This window comes from Hyposmocoma kahamanoa, unplaced genomic scaffold (genome assembly GCF_003589595.1).
Source record: "Hyposmocoma kahamanoa isolate Upper Pololo Valley unplaced genomic scaffold, ASM358959v1 66, whole genome shotgun sequence".
NCBI classification, from domain to species: Eukaryota; Metazoa; Arthropoda; class Insecta; order Lepidoptera; family Cosmopterigidae; genus Hyposmocoma; species Hyposmocoma kahamanoa.
This window is the reverse complement of record NW_020653854.1, coordinates 19,798,141-19,814,114: the sequence shown is the minus strand read 5'-3', so window position 1 is coordinate 19,814,114 and position 15,974 is coordinate 19,798,141. Positions and strand designations below refer to the sequence as shown.

At 33.7% G+C, this 15,974-nt stretch overlaps 1 protein-coding gene across 1 annotated transcript in view; it reads right to left on the bottom strand.

Annotated features, from left to right (window-relative positions):
- The window catches only part of LOC113231722 (alkylglycerol monooxygenase-like), a 54,541-nt gene extending 38,887 nt beyond the window's left edge, over positions 1-15,654 (bottom strand). The window contains exons 1-3 of the mRNA XM_026466205.1: positions 15,496-15,654; positions 4,521-4,648; positions 1,099-1,250 (exon numbers count right to left, since the gene is read on the bottom strand). Coding sequence (XP_026321990.1) covers positions 1,099-1,250; positions 4,521-4,648; positions 15,496-15,654 — 439 coding nt within the window. The remainder of the gene's footprint in view (positions 1-1,098; positions 1,251-4,520; positions 4,649-15,495) is intronic.
- Between the last annotated feature and the right edge of the window lie 320 nt (positions 15,655-15,974).

Genomic DNA, 15,974 nt, shown 5'->3' with positions numbered 1-15,974 from the left:
TTACTATTTGCTCTGTTGTCGAACGGAAATGGCTGCCGTGCTGTGTTTACGTGTAATCAGATCAGAGCCACTTTACTAATGGAATTAACATCCCACTAAACATCCATCTCACAAACGTGAGAACACATAATACATGCCCCATCAGTTCCGATTTTGTATGTGGGTTATTAACCACATGCCTCCTAACCTATGCGTACATTTTTATTACTTTTGATTTGGACTTAGTTGAGTTTATTTTATCTTTTTTTACTTGGGCAAAGCGACATCATCTCTGTCATTTTTCCGGCTTGACTGAAAACCAACGTAACGAGACATATTCCATCTCGTTACAAAAAGCTGACAAAAAGGAGACCATTATGGTAACATTTTAAATATAATTGTTTTTACATTGTGTTTTAACTTAATTTATTTTATTTTTGTTATGTTTTGTCTGTAAATCACCGTTTTAATAATATATAATATATAATAAATAATTTTTCTTTACTTCTTTATGGTAGTTCGATTTTTAAATTCTAACTTTAGGGTGAAATCGACCGGTATTGTGGACACAGTTACATCAAACCATTCTGCAAATTTCACTGTAGTTGGAATAGACAGCCGTTATTTAGAAATAGCTCGCAAGTCGTTAAAATTCCCACTGCGGAATCGGGCAGACCAAAAAAAATCATAGAGCATTACATTACATATCTGTTTGGGGTCGATTGCGCTGCTTTTGTTTTATGATTTTAAAACAATTGCAATATTGGCCAAAACAAATGAAAACGCCAAAATATATAAACATTGCCTTTTAGAAACAAAATAATACTTATACTCTACTATTGTAAATTGTCCCCTAACGTATTTTTACGGAAATCGGAAGAGAAAAAAATCAGATAAATTCATTCGAATTTTAAAAATAAATTTTTGCCTAGGTAATGTAGCAAAAATGTAAAATTTTGTGGAATTTCGTAGCAGAAATAGGTAAGGTGGCAGTACTTCTCTGGACGAACCCTTTCACAAGGAGCCTAGTGCTTCTATTACATTCTGTATATATATTTAGAGGTAATTTAGAGCACGCTATATTTTATTATGCTGTAAAGTTTGAATACAATAACTCACCGTGACACATTCTGTGCATCCAATAGTAACAGAAGTCTACGCCAATGGCCGTAACGTACCACGTTAATACACTATCCCAGGGTAACTCGATTAATCTGTGGTGTTGGTAAATCCAAGTGTAAAGATAGTATTCAGCTCCTCTCCAGAGTAACCTGTGAAGTACACAGGAATTTAATATAATTCAGGCAGTGTAAAGGCTGATTTTTTTTACACATTTTTGGAAAAAAACATTTAATTAATACAATTATAGTTAAACTTAAATAAGCGTGATCAAATGCCATTTACGAATTTCCACCTTTGGTAAACAACATAAAGTGCTTAACGAAGTCAAAGTAAAAAAAAATATATACAACTACAAAAAACTACTGAGTAATAAAACAAATAATAACAACTAAAATTAAAAAACAAATATACTAAGTTAGGGTATCATTGCCAGCTTATAGGATGGAAAAAAATAGACTAAGATCGCCAGTTACGAGATGTTTAAAAGTGACGTTTGGTAATTTCTCGCCTGACTGTGTCTGTTATATTTATTATAAATAAATAAATAAAATAAAAATAAAAATCTTTTATTTTCAGCCACCATAGGTCCATAGTTTGTTAGTAAGCAACCTTATACTATATTAGTAACAAATGAGTGTATGGTGAATTTATGGTGTATTGTATATGAAGTGTACATAAAAATTTTTAAAATTACACAGAACAAATCAAAGTCACAGTGACTTTGAGATGTATTATTAAAAAGTTTTTTTATAATATCAAGTGACGAGGCGAACAAGTCGTGCGCCTGATGGTAAGCTACACGCCTGTCCATGATAGTTGCAGTGCCACTCAGAGCTTGTAATCGCAGAGGTCCGAGGGGCAATGCCACTGTGCCCTCACCACAAGTTGGCAAGTCTCATGTGCCTGTAATTTCATCAGTACCCATACTCTTCATTACCGCTTGGCAGCAGAAGTAGGGAATGGGGCAATACTTCCCTAGACGAACTCATTCACAAAGAGCTCTACTGCTACTAAAGAGTAAGCAGTAGTCGCAATGTATGTTATATCATCATAATATAATATTATGTGTGTTACATGAAAAAAGAACTACACATTTAATATGAAAAAAATAGAAAGATCCGCTTATAATTTGTGACCTGTAAAAAGTCCCAAAACGTTGGCTTTTTCAAAAACAAATGACTAAATGAATAACTATTCGTAACAGTTTTATGTGGTATTATACTTATAGGAAATTTCCTATATCTATGATTATACTGAAGTGTTAGCAAAATAAAAATAACGAATAAGATAGGTACGTTAGGTGGAAGAAAAGAAACAAAGGAAGCACCTTCGTGACAAATAACAGATTGAAAAACATCTATTGTGGATAAAATATTAGTTTTACAAGTAAAATACGATATGGTTTTTGGTGATTTACTGTCACATGAAGGCGACACATAGAAGTAGGTAATTCGATGAGGTCTACATTACGTCACGTACATAAATATGTTGGCCTTCGAAAATAAATAAACGCCTTCGGCGCATATCCTATAATGTCCAATCAACAGTAGCCCAGAGACCCAGGCTCTGTGACGAAAGTAAACCCTTGTCAATTGATTGACGAGGGTGCTTCTCAGAACTTTCACCAGTGGTTACTATGAACACTATTATTAAATTTGAGACAGGAAATGCTTCTATTTTAATATATAATTTAAATTGTTGAAATACGTGCCATAACAAGCATATTATGAGTCTTCCTACATTTAGTTCCGTCGCTCACCGTTGGATGGCGTTAGTAATATTTTGAAACACCCAAGCAGTTTGCTAATTATTACATTAGTATAGATGAAATCATGTATTTAGTATGTGTCAACGACATATAGTTTTTGGTTTTTTTGTTAGTTTTTACTTTTGTTAATTCACAATTGTTTTAATGTTCCAATTTGCTTTCAATATATTTTTATCTAAAATTTAATTTTATTTATTTATTTACAGTATGTGCTTTCTATTACTAGTAGAGCTTATATTGCAATAAACGACACTCAAGCCCTGAAGGCGCTTCGCTACTAAATACGGTGCTTATAAGCTTATGAGACATTAAATTTGATAAAACACTCTTAACACAATGTATTAAGAGTGTCTTTTGCATTGCAAGCATCGGATTAAGACATACTTAAGTTTAGTGCATGTGAAGTGTTGGTTTCCCTGCCTAGCTAATATAAATTTTTTTAGCCACCTGATCTATTTCTAAGTCAAGCAGTATTGTATACATTACTGCGTTCCGGGTAAGCCTTGGTTCACACGCCATTGTCTTGTAATATTTTTTAACGTATTCGATTATAAACGGATAGACAGCGAGGTGTTCACATGATATATATTTTTAAGCGTTTATTAAAAGACGCATAGCCTCAGTATTCACACAGCAATCGCCCTGAGAACACGCCTGTGATTTAAAGCACTCGATGGTACGGTAACTGTTATTGACAGGCGTGTCACTTATCGCCAGGCGGCCATACAATGTATATTCCTTTTATATTAGTATAAACGTCAAACGTGACTTTTTATGGTAAAAAATGTGATTATTGATGTCAGTTGTGCCTTATGAGCTTACTGTCTATCCAATTGAGATAGATTTCTACAAAAATAAGGTAGATTGACTTTTTTCCTGATCTCAAATATATATATATATATATATATATTATATATATTATAGTATATATATATATATATATATATATAATATATATATATATATTATATACATGTAAATTATGTAGAAACATAAGCATATAACTCAATTTCGATAAAAGCTATTTGTTATGCAAGGCTGCAAAGTCGTGAGTGGTTCAAAAATAGATTCCTGAGCGTAGCGAGCGTTTCAAGGTACGAGATGCAGAACAACTTTGCTGCCGAGCGAAACACATAACTTTTCATCTCCGAAGAAAGTGGTAAATGAAAAAAAAGAGTTATACTATAACAAATATCTTTAGTTCTTCGACGAATTAGAATAATTTAATAAACAATATTAGTTACCGTTGTCAATTTAATGCTAACAATAATAGGAATAACATATATCAACGGATTCATTAAATAATGTATGAGAAATCGCGTACTTGAACGTGTCATTATCTTTTTTTTCATCGAAAGAAAAGTTAGGTGCGTCATAGTCCATCATCAACCTTTTCCACTCTAGCGTGGAAAAAGCACATATTTCTAATATAAGAAAGTCTTTCCTAACGTTAACCGTTACGCGTGCAAAATATTAGTGGCACAACTGTTTGCACTTTGACTGCTGAATGTACCTGGTTCGCCTCTCGGTAGGTACAGCGAATTACCTATTTTAAGATAAGGGTTAGTATGATCCGCTAATACATTATTACTTTTGTTACATTGCTATTATTTCAAATAAAGTGATTAAAGAATAGAAAAAAAAATCATACCTGCCACATTCCTGGAAGATTCCAAGTGATATGCTAGTGATGCCATCATTCAGTCTAATTCCTTTTTTACCTTCTAGTCTTAAGACTATGTGTTCTAGGATCATAAATATAAAGAAGTAAGGCCATGACTGAAACAAAAGAAAGAAAATGTTAAGATAAAAAATATATCTTTAATTATTCTTACTTATTTTAAATTTGTTGTTATCATATAGTATTTACGTCTTAATTATATTAAAGAATTTAATATAAGAAGCTTATTGCTTTAAACGAACACGTTTGTTAAAGAAAAGTTGAAAATAATTCGTTGAAATGAATTTATGAGAACTATTTTTCTTTTATCATCATTCATAACGTTAGATAGAGGTGAAAACATCGTTACTAGTTCCATCGTTTCGGTGTCAAAGCTAGTTTTTAACGGTCTTCAAAAAAAAAGAAGGAGGTTCTTAATCCAACTGTATTTTTTTTGTACATATGTTACGTGATTATTCCGGTATTTGTGAACCGATTTTGACGATTCTTTTTTTGTTGGAAAGAGGGACTCCAGTATTGGTCCTGTTTAAATTTTAAGAAAATTTTCTATTTATAGGGTGTCAAACTAGGCGATGAAATCGGTTTCGCGTAGTTTCCGGTAACCGATTTCAATAAAACTTGGCATACATGTAATTCCACGAACTTTTAACGTCTGTTTTTTTTTACAAAAAAGTTGTAATTTATTATTTAATAAAATAGATACTATCACTTGTCAACTTAAAAACAGTCTTGTTTGCAAGCTGAAATTTGAAATTGTAGCTAGCCTGATCACTTGTTCTGTTGACCCTTTTTTTTGGAAAAATCTTTTCTTAATATTAAAATCGAACAAGCAAGCTGCGGGTTGCTCCTAATGTCTGCCGTTACCTGCACACAAATATTACCCTTAGGTGGTAAGGCGTCAACGTTGCAATGAAATGAATACACGCATTTGAAGTCAAGTTCCGTAATTTCGGTATCCATCGGTTTTTATGTACATATAATGTTACAGGCGACGACTGTACGTATTAGCTAATAATTACATCGCAATCTTCGACAAAATGTAGGAGGACACAATACCTTGTTGTCAAGGTAGTAAGCAGCATTTCTAAATATTAATAGAGTGGAGAGACCATGTACCTCTATCTGCTACTCTCCTGACAAACTTCCATTTGAAAAGACATGCCCATTTATTCGTGGTATTTTTAACCCGGCCTTTTTAACGACTCCCAATCAGACCGAGATATCTCTACGCTCTATAAATTTATGCCGTCAATTTACCAACATTGTTTCTTTCTACATGTGATGTTAGTCTTGGGCCAAATTTGAGCAAAACACAGAAGTATCCTCTCTATACTGGTCACTACGTAATCTTTCATTAATAGAGTTATATTAAACTCAAGTTAATATTATTTATACATTTACCATGTCGCTGGCCGTACATTTGTGTTCAAAGTATCAAATTCGATTTTGTGTAATATTAAATTACATATATTTCAAAGTCAATTGATCCAATCAAGTCATGCATTAAAGCCTCAACCTAAATACTTGTAATTTTAGTAAACCAATGTAACTTAATACCCGTTATGTCTGTATTTTTCAGACACAGCAACACAATTACTCATCCATTCATTCAATTACGTTCCATAAGGTGAAATAGATATTTTGACGTAAAATGGGTTTTGCGATGTAAGAAATATGTATTTTTTTTTAAATAAGCGCGTATTTGACCTCCATCTCATTTGATGGAAAGTGACTATGAGGTCGACGATGAAGCATGCACACCTAAGTAATGTATTCAACTTGTTTTTTAATTTGATTGATAATGTAAACGGAAGATACCGGTAGTGAACTTCGCTCGATAAAAAAAAAAAAAAAAATTCCGGAAAATTTTAATTTTTTTACTACTTTCATTTACGGAAAAATCATTTTCATTCGATTGTAAAGTTCTTTAAATTTCAATTACAAAATCCTGTTCCCCTTCATTCCTTTTCTCCGATTTCAAGGTTCTAATTTGACTGTATTTTTTTGTATGTTACGCGATAACTCCGACAGTTTTGAACCGATGATTTTATTATCGGAAAGGAGATATCTCAGTAGTGGTCCAATTCAAATTTAAAGAAAATATTCCACCTCTCAGGGTGGCAAATTAGATAATGAAACCGATTCATTGGATTTCACCCACTTTCTGCTAACCGAGTCCAATAAAATTTGGCAAATAGGTGTAATTTCAAACCTTTCAAGGTCGGTTCTTTTTAAATTTATAAAAGTTATAATTACATACAACCCTGTACTAACACGTTAGTTATTCAAAATTATTACCAACAATCTCAATAAGTGTTCAATTACGTATATAGAAGTCCATAGATTATTATGTAATCATCAGGTGCTCTGTGCTGTTTTGTCCTTACTCAATTGGTAATTCGATCCTGAGATGTGTCAACAATATTATGATCTCGAATTTAAGTCGAAGTACACTCGATCATATTTCATCCGACCACTGACCTCGCTATGAATTAGGCTTCCTGCAAACGTGTCGATCGATTTTTCATATTCCAATTTGAATAATATGATGATTGATTACAAAGATAGTAATGCATACTATATTTTACTACTTTATGTGCTTAGACACACGAGCCACATTTCACTATACAACAATATAAGAGAGTAATTTTGCAATGGCGATGAGGTCGGAATGTAGGTCGTGTGAGCTAGACGAGATTGAAGGGTGTAACCAGGCGATAGTATTTTTTTTAAGTAAATGGGAAGACTTGCTTTTAACTACTGCCTAGCCCTGGATCAAAGATAAGGTCTGCGATGGAACGAGGTCGCCCAACTGTATGCCTTCTCGATAAAGCTATTATCCACATTTAGCTCTCAAATTCGAGTGTTAGACCGGTATTTTAAAATTTTATCACAATAGCTAACATCACGAGCACCGTGACGTTACATTTTTATGTTGTCGCGGGCACCGCGACCAATGACAGCAAAAGATTAACGTGCCAAACTTAGCTGCAAGGTTACAGCTGATTTTAAAACATTTTGACAGTTCTTAACAGTAATTTTATCAACGTAAAAATTGAGCGCGATAAACGAGATGAAAAGAAATAATAAAAACAAACAAATTGATATATATACATTATTGGAAAGAGGTGAGGAGAACATTTTTAATACAGTTCGAGAGTTATTAGAAATAAAAAGTAACGTAATAAAATAAAAACGTAAATAATAACTAATATAATGCAAAAACGGAAACCACAAAATCTCGACATTTTTTGTTTCATCGTTTTCGCGGCGATGATTAAACGACAAAGATAGGTATATATGCAATTTCATATCGTTGTCCTTGTTCTTCAAAATGTATAACAGTAGTTCATTACCAAATAAGCAAACTTAGTTTTATCAACTGAAACAAATATTGTCACAGGGAGGTTTATCACACTTATACTATCCTAATAAAGATAGAATACAGCCATTGTTGATCGTTCTAACCCTATTACTTTACATAGTTATTTATGTAGTCACTATTATATTTATTACACATATAAAAAACAAAGATTAATTTTTTTTTATTGTATAATAAAGCCAACATGATGCATACATAACAATAGCAAAAGCAAAACGGTTACAAAGTTTAAAGGTAGATATAGACCATATTTATTGGCTAACACGGCAAGCTATCAGATTCAAGAATATATGAAAATTAATCATTAAATTACTCTTTATAATTTATAATTACAATTTTCTTTACAGTTAAAAAAGAAAAAGCAAAAACAATATAATCTCTACGTTCGAATAAGATTTTAAAATTTTAAATAAATGGCGTGGAACAAAACAGATTAGTCAGAGTTTTTAATAAAATATTTTTTAATTTTTTTTAAAGGTAGCTAGCGAATCATTAAACAGCTGTTCTATGCCTCAAACAGACTGTCCAGTACTATACGGCCAGAATGACGCCAGTATACGCATGCTTTTTGGCATTCGATTTAGTGTCATATAAATAATACCTTGTGGCGAAAACTGCATTGTGATACCAAAGTGTCCAAAGAAGTTGTGTCTATGCTGGGATATTGGTACAGCAATCAGAAGAATATTGTCAAGTGGGCAGGTACGCACTCGGAAGTATACAGGTTGGAATGTGGGGTGAGACAGGGAGGGTTGAGTTCACCGCGCCTTTTCAATCTGTATATGAACCGTCTCATCGGAGTGCTCAGTGGCACTGGAATCGGTTGCCATATCGATGGAGTCTGTATAAATAATATTAGCTATGCTGATGACATGGTGCTACTGAGCCCTTCGATTAGTGCCCTCCGTAGATTGTTGCGTATATGTGAGTTGTATGCAGAGACCCATGGACTTAGGTACAATTCTAAAATGAGCGTGCTTATGATTTTCAAGCCAGGCACTAAATCGTATTCTGTTGTGCCTCCGGTTAAACTTGCTGATATTCCCTTACAAAAAGTGGAACGGTTTAAACATTGGGTCACTGATGACAAATGATAATTTAGATATAGAACGCGAGCGCAGGGCGCTGTCTGTACGGTGTAATATGTTGGCACGGAGTTTTTCACGTAGTAGCGACCAGATTAAGGTTTTGCTTTTCAAAGCATATTGCCAGTCCTTCTACACGTGTAGCCTGTGGGTCAACTTTACGCAGCTTGCATACGGCGCACTGCGCGTCCAATATAATAATGCTTTTAGGGTGCTATTTAAGTTGTCGCGTTATAGTAGTGCCTCCACTATGTTTGCTGAGCCTCGTACAGATTGTTTTTATTCAGTCATACGAAAGCGTTGTGCCTCACTCCTGACTCGGCTACGAGGCAGCACGGATGGTATCCTTAGCACCATTGCCGCTAGATGGGACTCTCCGATGGTGGGGCGCTGGATGCAGCTGCACACGGCACCAAGCCGGTAGCTGCGCCTCGAGCCTTTCTACAGGGGAATCGCATTAATAAATAAATATTAAAACATACTTTTCCAGTTGTTACTAACACTATATAGAGCTTTTAAACCTAAATTTATCGTAGAAAATCTGTGTTTAGTCATAAGGGACTTGCCAACTTATGTCTCAGCGTGACGGGCGCAGTGGCAGTGCCCCTCAGATCTTTGCAATTTAAAGCTCTGAGTGGCACTGTAACTGTTACAGACAGGCATGTAGCTTACCATCAGGCGTCCCGTCACTTGATACTATAAAAAAAAATGGAATGTGGAATTACATCTTCTTGCCAGGTTTTATTGAAATCGGTGGCCGGAAAGTAAACGAAACTGATTTCATCCCCTAGTTTGACACCCTTGCAGCTGGCGTGTAATCGCGTAACATATGTATGTTATGCGATTGCACGACAAAAAAAAACAGTCGAATTGAAACCTCCTCATTTTTTGAAATCAGTTGAAAAATGGTATTTCATAATCCTAATTTGAAATGATATTACGGTAATCATGTCCCAGTTTTAGCAATATGCTTTGAAAAGCAAAACCTTAACCTGGTCGCTACTACGTGAAAACCTCCGTGCCAACATATTACACCGTACAGACAGCGCCCTGCGCTCCCGTTCTATATCTAAATTATCATTTGTCATCAGTGACCCAATGTTTAAACCGTTCCACTTTTTGTAAGGGAATATCAGCAAGTTTAACCGGAGGCACTACAGAATACGATTTAGTGCCTGCCTTGAAAATCATAAGCACGCTCATCTGAAGATAAGTGCAGAGATGTTTATGAATATTTTTATTTAAAATATTTAAGTGCCTACTGACTTTTGAAAAAAAGTTTATATTTTTCTTAGTTAGCTCTTTCGTTTATAATTAAATACTAATAACTTTTCATACAATCAGTCTCAAAGAAAATATTTATTATGGAATAAATACTATTTAAAGTATTCTCTTTTGCATTACCAATCATATAAATTAATGTTGTCTATAAATGTAATTGATGAAAGTTTTTAGGAGTCTGAGTTAAAGTACAAACAAATTAAGTTTTCTCTATGTTATTAAAAAAAAAGAATCAAATAACAAATATACAAAAAAAGAAGCATCTTTGGAGTCCATTTTCAAAAATACGAAGATATTATGAGACCGTCGAGATATATTACGGCACTAGAAACTTATTACATCATGTAATGCTTTTCCAATACAAAAGTTCGGTTAGCTTACATTTTGATTTATGTAGGCGGTTACGATTTTCGGGCGGCAATATTTTAAACCTCACTCAGGTATCTTAACGTTAAGGCAGTCATAAATTTAGTCACGAATTTTTATCTAAAAAGCTCAATCGGTCTTTTAAAGGTTTAATGTGGGGTAATTTTTTATTCATAAAAGAAATTTAAAAAAAAATTGTATTTTTTTAACGTGTCAATGTTTTGCTCTTGCTTTTGGACAAATTTCACATTGAGCCATGACATATTTGGCGGGTTGTAGCACACTTAGGCTGTTGATTATTTAGGTTAGTGGTTTGTTTTTTATGTATTTTTAATTTAATTTATTGTTGTTTTTATTCCCACTATTAATTTTAATTTCTCTGTTTCTCTTATAATCTATTTACTGTATTATGTTGTTGTGTGCGATGCAGGACATAAACGTTTTATTTATCTATCTAAGTATGCAAGAAGAAGAAGGAATGAATATTTATTAATTTATTATTACCAGGGACACCAGCAGCATTTTATATTACAATATTTACGTAACTTAATACAAATTTTGAACGTAATTCTGGTATAATAAGCTAATTTCAGGTGAACACAACATTCGTTGACAAAATATATGTCATATACACATATTATTTGTTTACTGTTGATTTATGATCCGTATGAATCTATGTTAGTTGTTTGGGTTACTTTTTTAATTACTTATAAATGTGAAATTTCGTCTTGCGAAATGCTCGTGTTTTACAGTAAGAACTTTAGAAAAACAATCTTCATTCTTTTGCATTCGACAGAAAGAATTTTTGAGCTTTTTATCGAGCATTTCATTCTGTCTTTTGTAAACAAAACGATTGAATAAATGTCGTAAATCAAAAGTCTCTAAGATGAGCCAGAAATAGAGACGAAATGTCGTTTAATTTGTTTGAAAACTACTCCGCCAAATCACTACGGTGACAACTGCGTTCCGATTGGCCAGCCCGAATTCGAAACAATTGACGGGTGTCATTAATTGTTTCACTTCAAATCGACCAGTTTAACTTAAGCTGTGCTATAATGGACGAAAATTTAAAAAATTACATTTTTAATATTTAGTTATCGATGAAATGTGATTTCTGGTTATATATTCGATATGAAATTACTTCATTATTGTTTACTCGTAATGATCAGTTATCAGGTATTTAATCTAATTAAATGTAAATTTTCTTTGTGTACATAATATAACTCACGACCTTTGCAATATAAGGAACTTGAAAAAGCAGAGGTTACTAACGTTAAACGAATCTTTTTATAAAAATAAAATAGTAATAAAAATATTATCATATAATAACATTTAATAAATTCTCACATTGTTTTCCTGTACTGTGATGTTTTGTCCGAAGAAAAAGGTTAGGTAAATTCAAATCTAGGTAATTCTTTCCTTTATATGCATTTTAAGTAGGGCTTAGCACCCACAGGAGTCACAGGGAAAGGATACGAGTACTTACAATACAAACTGCATATAGCTTGGAGTAATATTTCACTGTTTGTGAGTGATAATTTTATTGGAGCTAGTTGTCGTACAATTATTGCTATACATTAATAATAATAATCAATTTTAGCGAGTTTCAAAAAAAAGGTAGAGTCTGCACTACAGCTTAGGATTTGATTTACGACTTTTTCCATACAGTATACATACCTTCAGATGTCCTTCCAGTATATAACCAGAAATAGAGACGAAATGTCATTTAATTTGTTTGAAAACTATTCTGCCATATCATTACTGTGACTACTGCGCTCGGATTGGCTAGCCCGAGTTCGAAACAATTGACGGGTGTCGTCAATGGGTGTCGTCAACTGTTTCACTCTAAATCGAACTTGAGCTTTGCTATAATGGACGAAAATTGCAAAATTACATATTTAATTACCGATGAAATGAGATTCCGTTTGTTTTGTAATTAGACGTTTTGCTGTTTTTCCCACACCACCAAATAGAACAGCACGCCATTGTTAGAGATATTATCTTTATTACAATAAATACAGAATATTTTTTGGAAACGTACGCACAGGTCAGTAGTTGACCTGTCTATATTTCAGTGCAAACGGAAGTTGATATTTATAAGAGCTTTATCGCTAATGTGTTACCAGGAATATATGGCCCTTATTTCGTCTCTATTTCGGGTTATATACTCGATGTTTAAGGCTAAACTATCATGACAATGTACATAGATACTCTATCTAGGAAACTTCTTCTTGGCATGTCGACTCTGACATTTATATTTGTGAGGACCAGTATTTAGCGACTGAGAGGGTTACCTGCATTGACTTACAAATAAATGGACGACGGGACTAATACAAAAACCACGAAAAAAATGTCCCAAGTCAACCTATTCGAAATTTAAATTGTAATGTCATCGCAGTATCGCGCTGTCAGTCGAACAAATGAAGACTAAAGCGGAGTTTGGCGCTCTGTATACGATTTTAGCGCCTTACAAGTACGGACACTTTTTAGCACGGACCCGACGTCCATATAATTGTAAGTCAATGGTTACCTGTCAATAGTCCGAAATGACATTTTCCAGAAATAACGTTTGCTCGATTTTTCATAACCTCGAAAGTAATTTCGAGAGGAAAATGTTTTTTCTTTTAAACCTAACTTAACATAACGTAACCGAACCTAATCTTATATTTGCGATAAACATCCAACATATCCTGAAAGAACAACGGTTTCGTTATTATTCGATTTTCGGTGTAATGAAAATTCGAACAAACGTTATTTCGGAAAAAAAACGAGTTTGTGATAGGTTACCAACTTTTGGGTTACAATTGTTCCACGTGGTACTGACTACATGGAACTACTGGGAATAAGCGAAATAAAATTGTATAAAATTCTATTCATTTCCCCTCATAAATACAATATCGTGTTATATTGAGCGCACTGTCACTTAAAATAAACCTAATTCATATGTTTTATGGATGAAAACTGTAAACTGCTATAAAAGTGAGAAATGTGTTTACATTTCTCGGAATGTTTACTAGAACCAGAAGACAGTTTAGAGAGCGCACAAAAAATAAGTCTAAAGATATTTTTAGAGCTCGTGATAAGTACATCGGCAAAAGAATATTGCATACATCGCAATCATATTAGTTATTTTAATAGCAGTAGAGCTTATTGTAAAAGAGTTCGTCCAGGGAAGTACTGCCACCTTATCTATATCTGCCACCAAGCAGTAATGTGAGCATTACTGCGTTCCGGTTTGGAAAGGTAAGGGTGCTGCTGAAATTACAGACGCATGGGACTTGGTAACTTACGTCTTATAGTGACAGGCGCAGTGGCAGTGCCCCTCAGATCTTTTAAGCTCTGAGCAGCGCAACTATTATGGACAGGCATGTCGCTTACAACCACGCACACGAGTTGTTCGTTCCGTATAAAAAAAAAACTTAGTTTAATTTTATTTAAGTTACTAAATAATCAAACTCGGCAACATTTTGTAGATACGATCCAGAAACTTCCATCGATTCAGTTGTCGTTTATTCGTCAGTTTCTCAATTAAAAGTTGGGGCTCAAAATTTCGTGACTTTCGAACAAAATGAACTGAAATTTTTGCTGTCTTCAAGACAGTAAAGCATTAATTTGATTTGATTATTAATACAAAAACGGAAGTAATGTATTAGTGGCAGTTCTTCCCTGGACGAACTCTTTCACAAGGAGCTCTAATGCTATTAGAGAACTGATATGATGGATTTGTAATTTTTACTGGAAAAATTCAGTGTAACTATAAAACTGGCAAATGTTCAGTGAATCAGTACGAATTAAAAAAACTGATGCTTAAGAAAGCGGTCCAGTAAAGACACTAGAAGATGTCAAGTGATTTCAAAGAAGGACACTAAGCTAATCTTGATCGTAGGACACAAGTTGTCAAAATTACACAGCGCTTCTTAATGTAAGCGTCATATAAATGTATCAACGCATATGCGGTGGGTGGTACATAGAATTACCAATAATTGTCCTTGTACACTTTTTTGTAATTTTAAAACGCATTGATTATTGGGAAATTCGTTGATTCGTATTCAACTTGCGCTGCTATAAGTGGCTACGAGGTAATTTTAGCTTCTTTTGAGTTGGTAATTTGAAAATGTTTACACGTTTTTTTATAAACCAAATTGACATGATGAGTGACCAATAAAATTACCATTTCAATTGTAACCTCAGCTATTTTCAGTTCATCTGGCTTAAAAAAACAGACTTAAGTGGTGACGATGGATGCCGCCTGCAGTGCAGTTTTGTGAAATTTGTAGTTTTTTGTTTTGGTTCTAAGAAATAAACAACCTTTTGCCATACAACTTGTTATGCTTAGATTGAGAAATATAACCTTGACGTCAATATCATTGCAACATAAATATTGTTTTGTAATCACAAACTTGTGGCCCCATTTACGTTAATTAAAATAAACTTTACATAATGAATGTCAATTAAGTATTTAAGAAACTTTTTAAATACATACTGTGGTTACATTCAGTTGCACCTAATATAAAATTAGAAAAAAACATCGAGTGAACCTGATGAAAGAAAAAGTGTAACACTAAACAGGTTTGCGTTTTTAATAAATAATAAGAAATATCCAAACAGCGCAAAATCACATTGTTATGGTACAAACAAAAGAGGGCAGTGTTGAGAGACCTGCAGATTAACCAAGCGCTGTCGATGTTATGAATTGTAAACTGGGCAATTCCCACACGAAACGGACAAATTTACTGCTTTTTAAGCTATAGATTAGGATGCGACTGTTATAAGAATTGCTATTATATATTGTGTACAAGTTCCTAAACAAATAAAGAGAAAACCATCTCACCTGTCTAAAAAAATTAGGCACATCATCTACTTTTTCATACAGAGTAGCGCTAGGTGAATGTAAGTAGAATAATCTTCCCACAGCTTTGAGGTGTTCACCTAGACTGTCTGAGAAACCATTGTCCATCGTGGTGTTGGCGTAAGAGAAACCTGACGCCATAATATAGCACTACCTGAAAAGAAAAACATAAAAACATTGAATGAAAATTGTACTTCTAGTAAAAAAGCAGGGTTTCATAGATGCCAACCTAGGCCTGTTATGACAGGACTAAATTTATCATATTAAGACCTAAATATGTTTGGAGCCAGGGAAATAAAGTCCTCCAGCGAGAATAATTGGATTGCGTGTTTCGAACCTTTTAGGGCGTTGACTGTATTTATTATCGCTTTCTTATTTGTAAAGAAGGCGCTAAACCCTCTAATAGGCGCTAAGCCTTTTTATCATAATTATGAATAAGAACACTGAACGAGTAAATAAAA